Source organism: Elgaria multicarinata, chromosome 8 (assembly GCF_023053635.1).
Source record: "Elgaria multicarinata webbii isolate HBS135686 ecotype San Diego chromosome 8, rElgMul1.1.pri, whole genome shotgun sequence".
Lineage (NCBI taxonomy): Eukaryota > Metazoa > Chordata > Lepidosauria > Squamata > Anguidae > Elgaria > Elgaria multicarinata.
The window spans coordinates 85,672,603-85,694,843 of record NC_086178.1 but is presented as its reverse complement, the minus strand read 5'-3'; the positions used below and the strand labels follow the sequence as shown (position 1 = coordinate 85,694,843).

Here is a 22,241-nt window from a genome sequence, read left to right as displayed (position 1 = left end):
GACACTGAGTTCCATGGCATGGCGGATACAGAGAGGGAGACCTTGTGGGGGAGGGGGCTATATCCCTCCTCCCCTATCCTGAAGACATGGAAGTTGTGTTCTCTTTCCAGTGGAGGCTGGTAGCTCCAATGTCAGTGGGGTGGAGAATATGCTCTGGGTTCTAGTCAACACCTTGGATTGCTCCTTTAGAGTTCTGACTGGTTCTGACTGAAACCTAGAACAGATTCACCAGCAGCTTCCACTGTCTGTTTCTGAGAACATGGGCAGGGGCAGGTTTGGCTGAGGGTAACAGCCATAATGATGGATGTGAGAGAGGTTGTCGGAAGAACTGGAATGCCCCATCCCTTCCCTGGCCTTCATGTTCTGAGGGTCTTTAGGGTGTGCATGTTTATGCATCTGCACACGTGTATTTATCTGTGCAGACTCTATCTGTCTGTATGTGAGTAGCCTTATTCAAGTGCTCAGTACCCATGGGCAAGCCCTAACCCTAGATGCCAGTGTGTGTGTGCCCCCTTGCCCCCTTGCAACATATGAAAAGGGCAAATGCAACTAGAGATGTCTGTGCAAAGGGCTCCCTCCAGGGAATAAAAACTCTGCTCAATCAAGTGTTTCTATTGCCATGGAAGGAACTGCACAGCTGTGCAAGCAATCGGCCAGGAGTGTGGCTGGCCTGCCCATTGGCACCTAGTGGGCCATGCTGCCCTGAGTGTTCTCAATAACCCCTTCACATGATGGGTACCCATGGAACCAGTTATATGGGTCTTAGTGACATGATATCTCTATTTACCCATTTATTGGGATGATGAGGTTGTAAATAAGTTTAAGGCCCCAATCCAAACTGATGTGCATCTTCATCAACACCCTGTAGTGTGAATAGGGATCACATTGGATACATCATGTCTGGAAGCAGCTCTCCTTGTGATGATGTACATCTGGATGTACATCTGCACCCAATTTTTGTGTCCAGTTCGGGATGCAGCAAAGAAACCATTGTTCACTTCTGAGTTCACATCCTTAGAATTAAGCCATGCTTTGCAAGCCTGAATGCTGTTGCACTGGGGCTTACATCTCAGTAGACCTGTGCTTTGTATAGTTGGTAGGAAAATGTCTGAACTGGTAAAAATTCATTTGTGTGTATGCACATGCATGTGCAGTTCCCAGCATATCCCAGATCTGGCCCTCAAAGGATGAAACGTTGTGCTCCCATGCTATACAGAACTGAACAAATCAAAGTTATGTATATTTCCCTTTCTGAATGATGAGTTCTTTCTTTTTAAGTTTTGTTGTTGTTGACTGTTGTAAATAAGTTCATATTCTTTTTACAGGTTTCATTGCCTTTTCTATGCTGCCAGAGGTAGCAGCAAAAACCAAGTTATTCTTCGTTTTTGCTCCTGCGTACACATTCCATAACAGCATAGGCCCGGTAATCCAGCTGTTTTTCCTTCCAGATATGCTATTAAAGGTATACATGTCATTCTTTATTACTCAATGGCAGCCTCCCCCAACCTGGTATCCACCCAAAGTCTGGGACTACAAATCCCATCAGCCATAACATCTATTTCCAATTATCAGTGATGATGGGAGTTTTAGTCAAAAACAGCTGGAAGATGCCAGGTGGGAAAGTCTACTCTGGCATTGAACTAGTGTGCGAACTAGGCATGAAAGCATCTAGTAACCAGCCCCAGTCAGCAATCTAGCTGCAGCTCTTTGAACCAGCTGAAGTTTCCGAACACTCATATTTATTATTATTATTTATTGCATTTATATTCCGCCCCATAGCCGAAGCTCTCTGGCCGGTTTACAAAAGGCAGCCCCATGCAGAGTGCATTACAGTAATCCAATCAGGATGTAACTAAGGCATGCGTCATTGTGGCCAGGTCCGACATCTCTTGGATGTCGGACCTGTACTGCTATCTCTTGCATTTGCTCAGTATTTGACCTCTTATTTTTCTTTCTACTTATGATATAATAACTGTCCACTTAGGCAATCAATTTCAGTGTTTGATCAAGTGATTTTTCTGTCCCACCAAAGAACATGGCAGCAAGACCAAAGTCAGCATGCTTTGGTCCATGTGCCCCAGGTGCACACCTTCCTTGGCCTCCCCCAATAGTGTTACCTTGGCTGCCCTCTCCTTTATGCTTGCTTGCTCATGGACTTAGCCAGTGGTGGCACTGTAATAGCCCAGGAACTAAACAGCAAATTCCTTCTAATTGACACCTGATAGCTGATGTTGAGCTTGTTCAGATGGGGTGGGGGTGGGGAATTGCGTTTCCCTCCTATCTCTTTGCCTCATGCTACTGTCCCACAGTAGGGACATACAGCTTCCTCCTTCTTCACACGCTGAAGAAAGAGGATGTAAACAAAGACCACATGGCCCATTCAGTGGGCGTTTTCATCACATTGCTTTTCCTACACATAGCAGGAAGTGGGGGCACATTTTGCTGTAGGAGAAAAAAACACGGATTTTCTAGGTCTTTTTTTTTTTTTAATGGGAAAATGAGCTGAAGGAGCGGAAGTTGCACATAAGGTTGATGTCGTCATGAAAAGGACCCATGAAAATCCATGAGTGCCCAGTAACGAGCGTGCCATAAAACGCTTGTCTGATGATCCCTGTTATCTCCCACACTGCTGTGGGAGAGAAAATAAGGCAACTGCCAAATGCAGATTGGAACTCAATGGTGGTTTAAGGTTCAGAAGACACCTTAAACCACAGCTTTAACGACGGTGGTTAAGCCAGGCTGTGTTCAGAAGAAATCTTAAACCACAGCTTTAACCATGGCGAATAAAGCAAAAAGCCTTATTCACCATGGTTAAAGCCATGGTTTAAGGTGTCTTCTGAATACAGCCTGGCTTTCTGGCTTAATCGTATCTGTATATGAAAATGAATGGGCAGGAAAAAGCACCAAGTAACAGGTGTGGATAGGAGACAAGCTCTGGTGCTGTGAGATTTGCAAAAAACGTTTATTGATGTCCAAAGAAGCTCAACATTTCAGATTAATGAATCCTTCATCAGGAGCTAGAACAGTTTAAAAGCAAATGCTATTAAAATGAAGAAAAGAACATTAACGATACAAGTTTGTTAGACACAGATTTGTATACAGTAATCCACCACATATATTACTTTTAATTAGTTGTGAACCTGCAATTTAACCTACGTATATTAGCATTAAACCCTGTGATGGACTTCATAAGGAGCAGATTAAAAGAAGAAGAGCACAAGGCCCCAAATCTCATTGATAATACAAAATTGTAAAACACAAAACACAAATTTGTTTACAGCAAGCTGCTACATATGTTACTTCTAATTAGTTGTTAAATCTACACTTTAACCGTTAATACTACTGAACCCTGTGGTGGACTGAACAAGGAACTTCTCAGGCTTGTATATTTTCCTCTGTTTTGCACAACATGACAAAATTAGCTCGTTATAACAAGTAGGGCTGTGCACCACCTCAGATCCGAGCCATGAATCCGAAGTAGATCGGGGTGGTTTGGACCCTTCCGAACCGGATCTGAGGCGGTTTGGGCGAAGGCCGAGGCGGTCCAAAGCTGAAGCCAATTGGCTCCAAAGCTTCACACTGCCTCGGCGCTTCGGAGCTGCCCCCGCCCCCCAACCCCATCCATCTCCTTACCTGCTGCCTCCGTCGCCACCACCATCTTTCTTCTGGTGGCTTCTGGTGCCACCACCAGAAATGAAAGGAAGTAGGCCATGCATTTTTAAGTTATCACGCGGCCTAAACCCTTTCATTTCCGGCGGCACCAGAAGCCGCCAGAAGAAAGATGGTGGCGGCGACAGAGGCAGCAGGTAAGCCCCCCTCACCCTTCCCCACTTACCTGCGTCTGGTGGCTAGAGCTAGTTGAAGAGTGTTCACCAATGGAATATGATATTTTAAGGTTTGTATGTGTTCAAATCCAAAGAATCGTTAAGTCCCTCTGGGACTACAGATTTTGGGTGGAGAATCCAAAACATTTCCCTTGTGTTTAGACCTGCCTCATTACTCCTATTTTTTTCAGTTACCCAAAAGGATAGAGAGTCAGGTTGATGTTTGTTTTCCCGGTGCTGTGCCCATTTTGGGGATAGGGTTCAGCACTTTAGATAGTTCCTCTATAGTTCTGGCTGGTTCTGACTGAAACCCAGAGCAAACTCATAGCCCCACCGAAATTGGAGCCACCAGCCTCCAGTGCCTCCTGGTCCAGTGCAGTGGGACTACTGGTTGAGCCCAAGAGCAAGGAAGCAAAGAGAAATTGAATGTGTTGGAGGCATGGGAAAGTGGCACCCTGCAAAAAGTTTAGACAGCTTCTTTTTGATATCTCAATGTGATTAGAAATATTATGAATGTAGTAAGAGAGGAAAGACAGAAAGTAATATATTTCCTTTGATTCTTACAGATTATATTTGGCACAAAAGAATTCCGCTTATTAAGTACACATTTGAGAGCACTTCTTGCTAAGCTTTGTAGTTATCGACCACTACAAAAACTTTGTGCCCAAGGCCTTTTCCTTATAAGTGGCTTTGATAAAAACAGCTTAAATGTGGTATGTATGGCTTTTTAATTTTGTTATTTTTAGGCTGCAATCCTAATTATGCATGCTTACCTTTGAGTAAATTCAACTGAATATAGTAATTCTGAGTAGACATGCATACCATTGCACTGTTAGTTACTCATTTTCTGTTTTATTGGAAGAATGTAATAATTCTAGAATGTGTTGTTGTTGTTGTTGTTGTTGTTGTTGTTGTTGTTATTATCTTTTGAGAGCTCAGCTGAGGTCTTCATAAGACTTATTTGGAAGTTAGTTCCCATTATCATGAATGTGATTTAGTTCTGAGGTTTTTGGGTAGTAATATGCAATTTGTCTGAGTAATGCACAGCAAACTTCTAATGTCTAGCCCTGATTTCATATTAAGGAGCCAAACAGAACATTTTACATTAGTTCAGGAGAATAGACGCACGCATGCCCTTTGGCAGAAACGCTGAATCTTAGGGAAAATCAATGTACAACTCTTCCTTCCTCTCCCTCCAACTCTGAGGACAATCAGCAATGCTCTGAGGCCAACCAGCTTCATTACTTGCTTTCTATCTCTCAAGGGAAGATGGCCAGATTCGCAGTAGTTGCTATTGTTGGACTGACGCTCCTGAAGGCATAATAGTATGATAGGGCTGTATGATCATTTTGCTTTTGCCCGCAAAACATGTGAGGATGCCCTGTTCAAACCTCTGAACCCGAGGGCAAGCATCTGTCTGCTGAAAATATTCAAAAATTGTCACACTTGTCCTCACATTTATCCCCTTCCCAATTCTCAGTTTGATTTGTGCAAATTTCCCAATTTGCACGGATTTCCTCAGTACACTAAATTAGCCCCACTTTAGTCTGTAGGAAGAAATTTGCGCACATTTAATGCGTTTTGTGCAAATGTCCCATTCAGTCGCTGCTCGATTGGCACACGTTTCCCATTTGCGCAGAGCGAGCAGCAATCCCAACCACAAATGGGAAGCAGGCACGAGACGAGATGATTTGGAGAATGCTGGTGAACGTGAGCATCGCTTGTTCTCCCATCCCTACAGTATGGTAACAGTGACAGCAGGAACTCATGTGAAAGATCCCAATCGCTGGGCCTTTAACACCACCTTCCCCATGCCCCACCACTGAAAGATGAGTTAGGAGCAGGAGTAGCCCTACCATAAGGAAATGTGGATGCTAGGAAGGGTACAGGTAGACTGGCTGCAGACCTCCTGGCCATTCCTCCTGAGACCCCACCTGGGTGGTTCCACTTTGCAGATAGACAGAGCTGTGTGTGCTACGTGGCATGTCCTGTGCCCTGAGGCCTAAACCAGCTTGGTTCCCTGAGACATCATGGAAGACGCTATCCCATCACCAGTGTTGCACGATTCAGCTGCCAGCCCAGTCTGCTTCTGTATATGCAATGGGGAAAACATCATCTGTTCTCTTGTCTCAGGCCCATAGGAACAGAGGGAGGTGCCTTATGCTGCATCAGACCATTGGTCCATGTAGCCCAGTATTGTCAAGGCTGACTGGCGGCAATTCCCCAAGGTTTCAGGCAGGATTCCTTCCTAGCCTCATTCTATTTGGCTGTGTGAGGAGAAGCCCCACTCCACAGTGAAAGGTGTAGCTCCTGGTGTTACCTCACCGCACACTTCCTGGAAGAGGGGTTCATTTCCTGTCCTTGTTGCAGTCTTTTAAGACCTAGAAAAAGTATGTGTAGCACCTCTTTGAGCACATTGTTCCTCATGGAGTGGCTCTATGGCTCTAGCTGGAACTTTTGGGACTTCAGACCAAGTGGTCTATTATTTTTGGTTCTCATTTAGTGGCTTTTCTGACAACAGTTCTAGCTATGAAGGTTGCCTTAGATAAAGGTAAAGGTCTCTTTTAAACACATGCCTTGTTTTTGCACTTGTTGGCCCTTCTTCATTATATATAGCATAATAATCTCCCCCCTCTCACAATTGTTCTTTTCAGAGCCGAGTAGATGTATACATGGCTCATTTTCCGGACTTCACATCTGTAAAAAATGCTTTACACTTTGGTCAGGTAATGTCTTTCAAGTGGCACATGCATCTTTTCTAACCTTTGATTGTGATTTTCAAAAATTACTTTAAGGTCTGAACTCATGAATTCTATTGGTGCTCTGAATAGCTACAGGGAAACTTAGAAATTGTCAGCAACGTTCTATAATGCAAGCAATCTAGCATTTTCGATTGTTGGCCCTGTTCATTAAATAGAGACTGACTGAGATAAGACTCACATGATGGAATGTGTTGCTCACCTCAGACATTCTGTCTGCCCCCTCCTTCGCCAAATGAAAGTATCTATTTCTTATTTACTTATAATATTTCAATAAGAAGTTCACAAATGTTCACAATGGGAGCCTGTAACGTTCATGACATTACAGGCTCCCATTGATTACTTCCAAGTCTTCCAGAACAACCGCCACAACAAATCTAGTGTATGAGCTACTGAATGCATTGGAATGGTTATCCCTGGGTTGTTATGAATGCCTGAGCTACCCCAACATGGCAGCTTCAGCTCAGCTAGGGAGACTATTAGGCAGCAGAATAGGCGATCTACCAACAGGATCTCTAATCTGATCCTCAAACACTTAACAGAGGTGGTTTGTCAGACTGGGTACCTGTGGACAAGATTGACGATCATGGTTTAGACCCAAAGGCATCTACCACAACTGGAAAGACACACAACTGGAGGCTATGCATTTCCTGCACTGTATCCTACACTATTCCAGATGGTCCTCAATGCTGCAGTAGGAGGAGGAGGCAGGGAAGCCATGTGCGTGAGCAAAACATGTAAGCAAGTGTAAAGTGGTGAATGTTGGGGCAAAAAAATCCCAACTTCAAATATAAACTGATAGGATTTGTGCTAGCCGTCTGACCAAGAAAGAGATCTTGAAATTGTGGTGGGCAGCTCAAAGAAAATGCCCACTGCTGTGAGAAAGACAAATTAGGAAAGGAATTGAAAATAAAACTGCCCATGTCATACTTCCCATATACAAATCCACGGTGCAACCACATTGTTGCATTCATACCTTGCTTGTGGGTTTCCTGTGTGCAGCTGGTTGGCCATAGCGTGAATAGAATTCTGAACTGGTTGGACCTGTGGTCTGATCCAGCATGGTTCTTCCTATGTTCTTATGTAACAACATTTGTGTTTCTTTAGCGCCACGCTAATGTATACAGCAAACATGTGATCATGGGACTAAAGCAACTGTAGGCCACATTTACACAACTAAAAGCTTCTACACGTTTTTGAGCTTTCCCCTGAGAATTATTCGATGTGTAAAGATGGGCCCATTGCTCCAGAGCTAACTCTTTTTTCTCGCTTGAAAAATGTCTGTATCCACACCAGCCAAGCCAAATGTACCTTTTAGAGTAACCAGGTAAAATCCCCTCCAATATCACCCTTCAGGGGGAAAAAAAGTGTTCAACTCACTTCAGTTGTCTTCCAGCTTGAAAATTCTGCCTTCTAAGTCCTTCCCCTTGGACAGAGCCATTTGCAAATTAGCCTGATGGCTGTTTACAGAACCTTACATCTGGTTGATTAATATATACAATGTCCACTCTTTTTTAATTTTATTTTTAGGCAGCAAAAACAGGGGAATTTAAATACTTTGACTATGGTCGTAGAAACAAAGAAATATATAACCAGGTAAGGAAGTGATTTTTTGTGCTATATTGGTGCTAGAAAATACATGCTACTAGAGTCCTGTTTCATGGTATTACAATATTCCAATCATATGAATAGGGCTGCACAGTGCACAGCCCTTCCAGCCTGTATTATAATGGTTAAAAATGAATAGAGACAGCAAGTTGTTGCAGTGTGGAGAGCTTCCTAGGGGTCCAGTGAGCCTGCTGCAGCCTTTTTCCAGGATACTCCATTCCATTCACCCACCCAGTTTCCCCTCACTGAGCATTAATCAAAACTGAGCAGGGTTAGTTCTAACAGGTTGGTTGTTGTTGTTTTTGTTTTTGCTCCTTAAGGATCCTCCCCTCGAGATTTTTGGGGGATTTTTGGGGGGTGTATTTTTGCACCTAAAAACTCTGATGTCTATCAGGAGCCCTATCTGGACTGCATATTCATTAATACACTGCATCTGAGTTCACTATTCATGATTTCAAGAATCACATAGAGTTTCTCTGGTGTAATTCAAGTAATTAATTATCACAACCTTCATTTGCTATATTTGGTTTACATGTATAGATTTTTGGAAATTTCTTGACTATATGGAGGATCTAGGGACAGAGGAAGGACCTAGGTATGTCCATAGGTCCAACCAAGATCTACTTCTCCATATTGATTTTCTCTTCTATTTCTTTCACCTATGGGAGAATCTAAGTAACCTCCTATGGTTTCTTTCGTGTTTTGCAATTTTAGTTTTTGGTTTTTTTTACAGTATATGTATATTTTTCAGGTTCCTTGTAACTTGTTTTTCCCCAGTTTCTTTAAAACTAAAGTTTATCGTGCTTGGAAGATGTTTTACATAACTCCTCATTTGATCATGTTCTCTTGCAGACCACTCCGCCATTTTATAAAATAGAAGATATGACTGTTCCAACTGCAGTGTGGACTGGAGATCACGACTGGTTGTCTCGCCCGAAGGACAATGCAGAATTAGTCCCTCGAATTACTAATCTCATTAATTTCCAAAGCTTTCCTGACTGGAATCACTGGGATTTCCTCTGGGGCCTTGATGCACCTCAACGTCTTTATACAGACGTAATTGATATGATGAAGAGAAACCCAATAGAACCTTAGGGTGCCACATTAGTGGAAGAGTGGCAGTCGACATTTTATTTCAGTGGTTTTCAAGGTTTCTACCTTCAGGGAATATTTTCCAGTCTGACTAGTTTGCTAAGGAATCTCTAAGTAAATACCATGCTGAGTCTGTGTGGTGTTCCATGGGCGTGCCAACCTCTTACTGTCACCTTCAGTGAAATTAATCTGCGACTCTATAATATGCACACAACACGTCAATGTCAATTTCCCCCTGCAATATATCAGGTTTTCACTCTACTCCAGGTGGGTAGAGGAGGTTTTAATTCAATGTATTAGAATATAAACCTATGCGGCAGGGTTTTGCTATTTTATTGTTTTACTCTGTACAGCACCATGTACACTGATGGTGCTATATAAATAAATAAATAATAATAAAGGTCAAGGGAAAAGCCTTCAGAGTCCACTTCTCACTCTTGACTCAGAGAGAAAGTATGTGGGTTATTCTCACACTTCCAGTAAAGTTAAACAGTTGAGCTCATCCATGGGATTATTCCTGCAGCAATTTTAACTAGTCTCTCCCTTAATTCCAACCTTTCCTTTCCCCTACTTTTACTATTTTCCTTTGTCTCTCCTCCTTTTTGGAATACCACCTGTTGTTGCTGTTGCTGTTGCTGCTGCTGCTATGTTCCTTCCCAGTTTGGTTCACCACTGGTTCCCAAAGGTCCAGGATCTCTTAGATCCTTTCTGGTCCCTTGGTGCATACAGATGATGGGCAGTTCCTCCTGGACAACGCCATCCATCTCCTCACTGCTCTCCTTGCTCAACGTTGCCACCAACCCTACCATTTTGGCTGCTTTTGCTACCTTTGCTGCTACTGCTTCTGCCGCTGCTCCCACTTGCCCTGCTTGGTGAGTAAATGCTGGTGTGGGAACACCCAATGTCCAGCTGCTGCTGCCGCCACCACAACTGGGTCTACTTCTGGCCAGGGACACTTTGCCCCTGGATTGCTTCGGAGTGGTGGCAAGTGATCTACATGACACAGCCGCCACTCTAAATCAATCCAGGGGCAAAGCCCCAAAGCTCCACACTAAAGGAGTCAGGGGCGGGATCTACACTACTGCTTATAATGGTTTATAATAGTTATGACAACTGTTAAGGCCCATGCCACATTACATATACCGTTTTCATACCATTTTTAAAGTGGACTTACCCCCACTTTTTTTAGATTGGAGCAAGTCTCCGCGCCTCTGAGGAGCCTTGTTTAGAAAAAATAAATAAAATTTAAAGGAGGGGTTGGAAATCCCACCAGGGAGGGAGCACCCCATTCCTCCCCCTTATTTCCCCTCAGTTAGCTGTAAATGCGATCCTTTACATTTACAGCTAGACAAACAAATGAACAAAAACACGTCACCCCCATTTCCCCCTTAAAAACTCCACTAACCAGAGAAGAGGGGGCACGGTTGCTCCCAGGCGCTCCCGGACTGTCCTTGTGAGTGCTCGGGTGGGTGTGCATGGTACCCACAGCAGCTTCTCAAATTCCTAAATGTACCCACAAGTCCAAAAAGATCCCTCTTCTTGAGCAGGAAATTACTGAAATTCTTTTATCAGTGTTTGTAATATTTTGGAAATAATGAAGAAAATCTTGGTGGTGGAGAAAATAATGGGAATGGGGTTTTAATGAAGTTGAAGTGGACAGTTGGTTAACACTTAAGTCTTATGACAATAATTGTTCCTTAGTTGATGCGTATGTTCATTCTTAATGTACAAAGGGAGAATATAAAAAGGAGACAAGCAATTTAGAAGCTGTGGAATGTGTCAAAAGGTCTTCTGAGTTTTCAAGTAGAGCAGCAAAAAGAAATTATGCAGCTGTTATAGGCAAAGAAAAATGGGAGCAGCCTTATCTGGCTACAGGCATGTATGATTATGAGGTGAACAAGGTGGAGTAATTAAACTCAGGTGCCATTATTCATGCCACTTAGAAGCAAAACACGAGAGTTACAGGCTGTAGAAATAAGTGGGAAACAAAAATGAATGGGATTAATGAAACTTAATGAAATAATGAATGAATGAGTAAAAGCTTCATCCCACCTACACTTATGTCCTGGTTTCCCCTTGAATTATCCCACTTCATTTCCATAGCGTTTGAAATCTTGCAAACTTACACCTGTGTGCTTGTAAGTCCAAAGCCTCTTTACACATGACCTGTAGCGCATTGCTGTTATCCCAATGATGTTCACTCTCACATGCCATCACCTCCACCCATTGATCTCCTTTGTACCTCCCCATACAGTTTATTGGTTGTTGGAAGTCAGAAAGCCTCCTTCCCCCATCCATGAACTGCATGTGTATGGGCATTGATCACTATTACTTATCTGCTGTAATTCTCTTTTCTATGCAACTCTTAAAGATACAGGAGCCCTGTCCTCCTTCCTGCAAAGGGGAAGAGTTCATTAATATATTCTTTTAAATTAATAAAAAAATCAATGGATGACTCAATCTGACACAAATTTGGTATGCTGAAAGCCCTCCTTAAGACCTACCACTGTGCCAATTTGGATCTCTTTATTTTAAAAACTCACAGAGTTATAAGCATTTGTTTTATTTCCTATTAAGAAATCATAAAAAATCAATGGATTATCCAATCTGATTCAAATTCACCATGCTGAAAACCCTCCTTAAGATCTATCAGTAAGCAGATTTTGATCTCTATCTTTAAAAATGAGGCTACTGCTGGCAAGGAGGGTGCATTTTCAACATTATTTTTAAGATGAAAATGCCTACTCAGGAGGAAGCAGGAGGAGGAAAGGATTTGCCATTTAAAAACACCTGCTGGAGTAAAAGCACCCCCTCTCTTTCATCAGCATTATTATTATTATTTAAAATATTTGTATCCCGCCCTATATCATTAGGTTCTCAGGGCAGCATATAGAGAAAAGCATACAGTATAAAACAATAAATATACACAGCTAAAAACAAATTAATGCCACCCCTTGAACACTTTCATCAGCCATAATGTTAGATCAATGTTCTTTTCACCCAAGGACGAGATCCAAACAGCCCTTAAGCACGACTCCACCATTCCAGCGACAGAGGGTTCAAAAGCGCTTTATTGATTAGTAATCAAGGCCTGGTCTCTTCAAAGGGAGCAATCAGACAAAAGACATAGGGAATATGGTACAGTATTAAAGTTTTCAAGGGGCAGGGCCCAGTAGCAGCATTAACCAATCAGAATGTAACACCAGAGCCCCCCCCTTATCTTTTGCAAAACATTTCCTCTGTAACAGTACATTCCGCCTGGGAACATAAAGCTATTGTTCTGGATAGATAAGATAGTCACACAGGAAACACCCTTGAAGACATTCTTGATACGTGACATCTCGCTTGGTGTGCAATGGAGATTTTACAGTTTCCTGTTAAAAATGGAGGTGGTTCTGCTAACATTTCCCCCCTTTAAAGCAATACAAAACTCAAGCTTGCTAGCGTCTTTTAGATCATCTGTGGCTAAGGCTTCACAATACAAATACATTTGCTGGTGGATTACAGACTTTGCAAGACTTTTCATAAAAGACAAAATACAGGGAAGGCAAAAAGCAAGGATAAACAAAAATCATTACAATGGAACAAAATACAATGCAAGAAATCCCTCTTTTAACTACTCCATATTGGATAACTAACTAGTGAGCCATCTAAATAGATCATCAGTGGTGGTTCAACTGCTTAATGAGGAAGGCAAATTGATAACAGACAACAAAGGAAAGGCTGAAGTGCTGGGCTGAGAACAACAGAATGAAACTTAATAGGGATAAATGCCAAGTTCTACATTTAGGGAATAGAAACTAAATGCACAGTTACAAGATGGGGGACACTTGGCTCAGCAATACTACAAACGAGAATTATTGTAGATCACAAGCTGAATATGAGCCAATAGCGCAATATGGCTGCAAGAAAGGCAAATGCTATTTTGGGCTGCATTAAGAGAAGTATAGCTTCCAAATCACGTGAGGTACTGGTTCCTCTCTATTCAGCCCTGGTTAGGCCTCACCTACAGTATTGTGTCCAGTTCTGGGCTACACAATTCAAGAAGGACGCAGACAGAGGTCCAGAGTGCTAGAAACAAAGCCCTATGAAGAGAGACTGAAAGAACTGGGCATGTTTAGCCTGGAGAAGAGAAGATTGAGGGGAGACATGATAGCACTCTTCAAATACTTAAAAGGTTGTCACACAGAGGAGGGCCAAGATCTCTTCTCAGAATGCAAGACACGGAATAACAGGCTCAAGTTAAAAGAAGCCAGATTCCGGCTGGACATCAGGAAAAACTTCCTAACTGTTAGAGCAGTGCGACAGTGAAATCAGTTACCTAGGGAGGTTGTGGGCTCTCCCACACTAGAGGCATTCAAGAGGCAGCTGGACAACTAACTGTCAGGGATGCTTTAGGGTGGATTCCTGCATTGAGCAGGGGGTTGGACTTGATGGTCTTGTAGGCCCCTTCCAACTCTGCTATTCTATGATTCTTTGTTAACTTTCTTTTACAACTAACGTAGGGCTCTAAAAGTCCTTGGGTAGAATCTAGGGGTGTGCACGGACCCCCCGCTCCGCTTCACTTGCAGATCCGCCATTTTCCGGATCGGGCTGCTCCGCCCCGCCCCCGCTCCGCCCACTTCCGCTCCGCTCCGCTCGGAGCTCCGGATCCGGATCCGGAGCTCCGTTTCCCCCCCCCCCATAGGCTTGCATTGAAAGCTAAAAAATTATACAACTTTTTTTCTGTTCAAGTTAGAAACCTCACGTTTGGCACCATGACACCTCATGGGGGTATACACACGCACGCCAAGTTTCAAAGCAATCCCATCATCCCCTGATTTTTGGGGAATTTTTGAAAATCGGGCACCCCATTCACACCCCTTTCCATAGCTCCGTCAATTTGCACGTTAGAAACCTCAAACTCGCCACCATGAAAGCTTATCCAGGGATACATACGCATGCCGAGACTCAAGGCAGTCCCATCATCCCCTGATTTTTGGGGAATTTATGAAAATCCAACACCCCTTTCCATAGCTCCGTCAATTTTGCACGTTAAAAAAAACCCTCAAACTCACCACCATGACAGCTTATCCAGGGATACATACGCAGCACGCCGAGACTCAAGGCAGTCCCATCATCCCCTGTTTTTTGGCGGGGCTTAAACCTGCAAAATTTGGAACTTCCAAAACTCCAAGTGAGCGCAGGAAGGACTTCTCCCCTGAGTCAAAGCCACACACACACAACATCCCTGCGAGGTGGGCAGGGGAGGAGGGAGGGAAGGCAGGCAGGCATGCAGCTGGCATTTCTGGGGGCATAAGGAAGTGAGCCAAGGATAAGCCAGTAATGCATATAAAATGGAATAAATCAATAAATAAACAAAGGAGGGGTGGAATTAAAAGCAGCAGTGTTGCTGAATAAACAGCAAGAAGATTTTTTAAAAAAAGGCTATATCTGTCTTTTACCAGCAATAGGGGGACGTGCTCGGGGGAGGGGGAAGCAGCTGCCAGTTCAACTCAAGACAGCCACCAACAGCTCTGAGATTAAGAAGTAAACGCTCACTTCAACTCATAACAGGCATCGCTCCACCACTAAAAAGTGAACATTCACTTCAACTCATGATAGGCATTGCTCCACCGTTTTACTCTCTTTGGAAGGCTCTAATGGCCTTCCAGTGCAGGAGAGAGTGGGAGCACATCCACAATGAGATGCCCTAGGGGAGCTCATCCCCTTGCACCACATCTTTTCAGTTGTTCCCCAAAGTTAGGGTGGGGAGCAGTGCTGTGTTTCTATCTCTTATTCTTGGCTTAGTATATGATTTCAGGTTGTGTTTGTGCATTTGGTGGGGCTACTGTGTTAAAAAACACGGGGAAAAGCCCGTTCAGATGAAGAAAGAGAAGTTTCCCAGAATCCCAAGTTACCTGTTTTGCCTATGCCCTCCTCTAACTTTGGGATCATCATGACCGGGAGCTGACTCTGCCCCTCAGCCCTTTGAAAAAGGTATTTTTCCCGCCGATTTTTAAAAAACTTCTAGCGCGCGACCCGTACGACGCAGAAAGTTGAGAGTAGTCTCAAAATGACCCCCATCCACGACTCTCTGTGCACAAGAATTTTCAGAACGATAGCTTAACCCCCCCCCAGTTATCCCCGATTCTTTCCCTCAATGCAATCCTATGGGCGAAAAGCCGAAAACGCCGTTTGAGCCGCGCGGTTGACCCGATTTTCAAACAAATATAGCACGCGACCCACATGACGCAGAGAGGTGAGAGTGGTCTCAAAATGACCCCCATCCACGACTTTCTGAGCACAAGAATTTCCAGAACGATAGCTTCAAAAACAACCTAGTTATGCGTGATTATTTGCCGCAATGCAATCCTATGGCGAAATGTTTTCAAGATGGCGACCGGAGTGCTCCGCCTGAACTAGGAGCTCTGAAAAATGGTCGCTTCTCTTCGCCTTGCTTCTAGGGGTCCGTGGTCCGCTCCTACTCCGCCTCTGGGTAAGGCGGAGCAGGCCAATCCGCTACTGCTTCTACGCTCCTAATCGGAGCGGATCACACCCCTAGTAGAATCATAATATGTGTACACAATTCTGAACCTTTAATTATCTTATATTTTGGCTTGTGTGGTGATCACAAGCTTTTGCAAGGAAGATAAGCGTTTGCAAAGAACATTTGGCAATTGTGGAACGAAGCCAAGTCACTTATGAGTGGTAAAAGGCACAAATCCTTTCTTAAAAACATTTGCTATGGCAATTAAAGAAACACTTGGAACTACTAAAGTAACAATTATCAAAATTGCAGCTACACAAGCTTCACACACATGTAAGATAACTTTAGTGTCCTTTAAATGTTGGGTTGAGTACCTAGGTTGCTCCGTGTTGGTTTCTTCGCCTATGTTGCTGGTGGCTTCTGGTGCACCAGAAGGCAGATGATCGTTGCCTGTGTCCTCTGAGCTCCGGCTACTCAGAGGAGGCAGAGGTTGATGAAAATGTTTTATTCTAGAACAATGTGTCCATTTATGTGTCTATAATAATTTCACTTACAAGTACAAAGCAGCAAGGGCTTTCTCAATCCTGGGGTCCTACTTTTAAGCAGGTAGGCTGGAACAAGCAGGGTTCTTCTAACGACAATCTGGAAAGGTGCAGGTAACGATGGAGCTGGAAAAGAGAAAACTGCAGGGCAATTACATATTCTTGGAATAAAACATTCCTCAATTCCTATTTATTTATTTTCTTGTTCCCCCACTAAAACCTGAGAGGAAAAGCCAAACATTAGTTCAAAAGAAAACAATTTAAGACTTTTTCTGACTTTAACAATGCAATTGGGAATACATCCACCCATTTCAAGGAAATTTCTAATTTTAATTTTTGCTAGGGTCTCTTTTCAGGGTCCTATTAACTCTATCTGCCTACCAGACTGGAATCTTCATGAGATGCCAGCCTATTTTTAGGACAAAAGTGCCATATTCTACACTACCTAAGAAGTAAAATAGTTTTCTAGATCTGATTCTATGGTTTCAGGCAAGAAAACCTGAACAAAAACAAATAGGTGTTCAAAAAACTTTTACATTTCAACAAAGTCAATCTGGATTCTTAAAAAAAGATAACAAGTCCATGTCTGCAGAGGCTTCTCTTTTGATGCATTTACAAATGAGGCCAGTAAAAACAATTCACTGAGCATTTATATTCCTTGGCTGATCATGGTTCTCAAAAAAAGTCTTTCAGTCATTGAAGAGTCTGATCAATGTCCATCTTGTGAGGTCTTTAAACACCTGGTCTTTAAACAGGGAGGTCATGATGATTCTTGGCACATCAGGGGTAACAAATCCCATCTTTCTGGGTTCTCGAAAACTTTGAGTTATTGTGCTAATTCCAAGTCTTCTTTTTCATAAGGTGGATTCAAATACTGAGAAATGGGCTAGCTCCAATTATGGCAGCTCGCTTGTAGACAAATTAGCCAATTCTTTTGGCAACATCAGGGCTTTTAACAGATCAACTGTTAATTCTCCATGGGTCACTGCTCCATGGGCAGTCACAAATCTTCCTTCTTTCCAAATCTGTCCATGTGATATTTTGAATCAGTAAATATAGTCTTTTTCCTGAAACAAGCATCAGGGCTTCTGTGCATACTACGAGTTCAGCTACTTGTTGTACAATTGTAGCTGGATCCATCAGTAAACAACTCGAGGTCATCATATAGGTCTGGGCGAGGTTTGGTGCCAAGTTGCAAGACTTCAAGGCATTCATGCTCTGGAACTTCTTCTTTGTAGTTCAGGTATCAATGTGGCAGGATTCAATGAGGCAAGCCTTGGGTCCACAAGGAGGTTGATCTCATATCTGGACTGGCAGGCAGGGTTCAGGTGTTGGCTTCTTCCACTGTACTCCACTGGTCTGTGCCACGTTTTTGGCACAGCACACTTGAGGCTGGTAGTGCAAACACAGTAATGCAAGCTGGAGTTTTTAATTGCTTTAATCATTTCACAAGTCCATTTTTAAAAAGTAATAGCTGTATTCTTCTTCTGGCTTCTAATTTCAAAGGATACTGATGCAAGAACACAGGGGTGCTTTTAGACTTCAATTGTAGTTGCATTTAGGGCTCAGGCTCAGGGCTCAAAGCATTTCAAAAGTTCTATTAGGCCAAAGTTAGAATATCTCTGCCCCCCAAAAAAGAACCACTGGGCAATTTTCAGAACACAACGTTCAAAACACACACAAAAATATAGCAATTCAGTATTTCCAATCTTCATCAGCAGAGGATGCAAGATTGTCCATTCACTAACTTTTTCAAGGCAGGGCTTTTTTACCCCCCTTTTCCTTCTGGTCAAAAACCATGCCACGTACACTAACCTTCAAACACTTTCCTTTTTTTCTACGTTTCAACTTCTTCACCTCTTCTCTTCTATTCACATACACTTTACTCTTCTTCAAATCAACTTCACTTCAAATCAACATCTTTTCAAAACAACCAAAACAACCTTTTTTAAAAGTCTTTCAAACTATCTCTTCTGCACAGCCTTCTCTCTCTCTCTCTCTTTTTTCAGACATTTCTCTTATCCACTTTTAACAACATACTTTTTCTTTCTCTCATTTTGGCAAAACGGTTGGCAAAACTATTTGTACAAGGACTTGAGCTTTTCAACTCAGGCAGTGAATCTTCAAAGCTATGGAAGACATTTCTTTCGTGAAAATGGGGTTCTACATTTTCTAATTATCTGAGGTTTATGAAAGACAAAATACACAAAGTCTTCAAAATCTAAAACAAAAACTTTCACTGAAAATAAAACTGCTTATCTCTAGCTGCTAAGCATAGGAGAAGCAAAAAAAAAAAAAAAACACTAGGGAGGAGAAGGAAAACAAAAACTTCAAATTTCTTTCACTTGGGCCGGGTGGAAAACACAAACTGACAATTTTTTTCCTTTCACTTTAACACAACACCAACTTTTCTGTAATTCACATTCCAACACTAAAGGGCGATCCTTTGAGAGGTACATTTACTCAATTACATTTCTATGTTTGCAAATTGATTCCAATGACACAGCTGAAATTAACTTTGGATCAAGTTCAAAAAATCCACAAGGGGCAATCTAACATAAAAAAGGCATCCATTCACAGTCACAAACATTTTTAACTCATTGTTACACTGTTACAGTTTCAAACTCCTCTTTTTCAATTTCAATGAAAGCTTCCCAAAGACAACAACTTTAACCAATGGGCTCGGGGACTCTTTTCCAATACGAACTATAAGCTTCCCATTTCTGAGGTCAATTGTGAACACCCACTCCCTCCATTTCCCGTCAGGGTCCATGGGATTAAAGGTTTCACTCACCAAATAGCCGTCTCCCGTCTTCGCCCTTTCTAATCACGTCTGATTGCAAATTGTTGTTGCCTGTTCCCTTCCATCTGTCGGGTGGAGTCGATTTTGTAACCTTGGCTCGAATGGTCCCGTCAATTCGGTCTCCATGTCTGCACAGTGCATGTCAACCTACTAGAGGCAAGAGAAATCTCTCTTGGCGATCGCTCCTCAATCTAGGCTCCACTGGCAGGCATGAATCTGTCTTGGGGTAGATCCGAGTCAGGCGCCATTTGTTAGATCAATGTTCTTTTCACCCAAGGACGAGATCCAAACAGCCCTTAAGCACGACTCCACCATTCCAGCGACAGAGGGTTCAAAAGCGCTTTATTGATTAGTAATCAAGGCCTGGTCTCTTCAAAGGGAGCAATCAGACAAAAGACATAGGGAATATGGTACAGTATTAAAGCTTTCAAGGGGCAGGGCCCAGTAGCAGCATTAACCAATCAGAATGTAACACCAGAGCCCCCCCCTTATCTTTTGCAAAACATTTCCTCTGTAACAGTACATTCCGCCTGGGAACATAAAGCTATTGTTCTGGATAGATAAGATAGTCACACAGGAAACACCCTTGAAGACATTCTTGATACGTGACATCTCGCTTGGTGTGCAATGGAGATTTTACAGTTTCCTGTTAAAAATGGAGGTGGTTCTGCTAACAATAACGCCCCTTTAAAACACACCCACAGAACATCGGATGGATCAAAGTACATGTTGAAGTTTGAGCGGTGTGCTTTCACATTACTGGAAGAACCAGTCTTTCCACAGACCAAAATACTTTGCTAAGAGCGGGGGAAGAACCACAATCACAGCAGGACATGGCTGGCATCATCGGAGTCATTTGCATGCAATTCACCCCAACAGCAGACTATCATGTTAGCGTAATCACAGTACTTTGAATTTGCCACGAGAGCAGACTATAAGGCTGGTGTGATAAAGCTTGAAGAAAACAAATGCCACTTGAATAAAAACAAATGACGAAACAAAATGAATGTTGTTTTCTTGTCAGGGAAAGCCAGGGATGCTCCAGCTCATTGAAATTCTCTGAACTTTACTCCAAAGCTTGGTTTGGCCCACTCTCACTCTCATTTTGTGACCTGCTTTTTGGATAATTCAAACAGGGCAAGTATTCATTTTTCAAATGTTTGCAGACATTTTTGGAGAACATATGCTCCTGTTTGTATTTGAGGTTGCAAATGAGGCATTTTTGAATGATGTGCAAACTGAAATGAAATTCTCATACATCCCTAGCTGGCTGGGGAATGCTGGAATGCTGGAAGTAATGCACATTGGTAGCAAAATTAAATTCTGAGCAATAAAACACAAGAACTAGAGTAGCCTAGTGTCTGGGGAGCAAACTACAAGCAGGAAGTTCTGGTTTCCATTCTCACACTATCCACAAGCTTGCAAAATGGCTTTAGCAAATGGCTGTTTCTCATTGTCAATCCTATATTTCCCTATGAGGATAATTATTCTTATTTTTTAAAAAAAGAATTACACTGTGTAAAATAGTTTACTCAATCTATTTATTTTAATAAGGACACCATAATTTGTAAGAGCTTATTTCAAGAATAAAGAGTTGGCGACAAATGCCTTGAAGATATGTATGAAACCATTTTCTCAGCAGTGTTACTAGTGAAATATGAATTTGCAGTTTTTTCTTTTCTTTTTCTTTTGCACTCTTATCACTGGTCTGTTTGAAATCCTAGTGAGCACAGCTGGCTATTTAGAACCCTGGAATCCCAACTCCCAGCCCTGAGAACTATTTGCAGAAGCAAAGGTTCCTAAGTAAAACAAACAGTCTATTCGTACTCTGATTCTATACATAGTATGACATGATGGAAGACATCTAGCTTGTTTGTCTTTGTGTTACCAATTCACCAGCAGGCCTGTGTGCAATTTGTCTGTCTTTCCCCTATAGTTCAGTCCAAAGGAAGAGTGACAGGCCAATGAAAAACCTCCTAACCACAGAACGCTTGATTGGTCTACCACGTCATCATAAACCCTTTCCCTAAAACAGGATTGGCCTTAATCAGCCTAACTTTAACACAACCCTTGTCCCCCAATTTGAGAAATATTACATAGTTAATCATTATATGGTTCTATGGAATATAAAGCAGAATTCCAGGAAGCCCTGGGAGACATCCATCAGACTAACCTAAGGGCAATCCTCAGGCTGGTATATTTGGGGATATTGTGTCATCGCCAACCTTTGTACAGCCTACCTTTGTGACTCTAAAACTTTGGGACTTGGGTAATTATTATTTTAATCCTTTTGCTTTCCTGTCAGCACCAGCATGAACTCTCCCACTGCCTGAATTCAGAGAGCACACATGTGACTGAGCCATCACCACTGCCACCACCACATTGCTGCTGTGGTTGCTGATGTTGCCACTGTGGCATTGTTATTGTTGCTGCTGCCAGGCATCCCTACTCCTGTCCTCACCCAGCTGCCATTGCCTTCACCACTGTTTGCCCTCTGGCTAGCTCTGAAAATGCATGGTTGATGATGATGATGAAGGGTTTATTGCATTCACAGACCAATACAAGTTTGTATGCAAAAGGCAGGTATAAGTGTTTAAGAATAATTAAATAAAACCAATGAATTTTAAAATGGGGTCAACATAATTCCCCCCTAATTTTTGTTGAAATAATTAAAAAAAACACCTTGCAATCTTCTCAGTGGTATAGGATGAGTCATCCTTCAAATAGAACATTACCAGCTCTTCAGAAGATCATCCTGGAAGAGTTCTTAAGAAGGGAAGGATCAGGTTCTCCCTGCAGTCTCTATACAGATTACAGTATAGGAGTACTTGATCAACAGACTCTACTGCACCGATTCTGTACAGACACAGACTTTCGTTACTTACTTGGGGTTTTATTATTATTTATTTATATAGCGCCATCAATGTACATGGTGCTGTACAGAGTAAAACAATAAAATGACTCATCCACTTAACAGGGCAGAGGGCTGAAATGAGCAAGCATGAAGGCCCTCCTGTATTTAGAAACAATCAGGGTGTATAGATACAAAGCTCTAACAATTCCATATTTTAGAGGATTACTTAGATGTAAAGGGGAACAGGATTTATCACCTGTGGCCCTCAGACACTGGAGATCTACTAATCT

The 22,241-nt window shown here is 42.5% G+C and overlaps 1 protein-coding gene across 1 annotated transcript in view; it reads left to right on the top strand.

Annotated features, from left to right (window-relative positions):
* LOC134403175 (putative lysosomal acid lipase/cholesteryl ester hydrolase) overlaps window positions 1–22,241 on the top strand; it is a 72,702-nt gene that overhangs the window by 30,113 nt on the left and 20,348 nt on the right. The window contains exons 5-10 of the mRNA XM_063133283.1: window positions 1,326–1,462; window positions 4,391–4,537; window positions 6,479–6,550; window positions 8,114–8,179; window positions 9,044–9,268; window positions 10,013–10,155. Of these exons, the coding sequence (XP_062989353.1) occupies window positions 1,326–1,462; window positions 4,391–4,537; window positions 6,479–6,550; window positions 8,114–8,179; window positions 9,044–9,268; window positions 10,013–10,155 (790 nt within the window). The remainder of the gene's footprint in view (window positions 1–1,325; window positions 1,463–4,390; window positions 4,538–6,478; window positions 6,551–8,113; window positions 8,180–9,043; window positions 9,269–10,012; window positions 10,156–22,241) is intronic.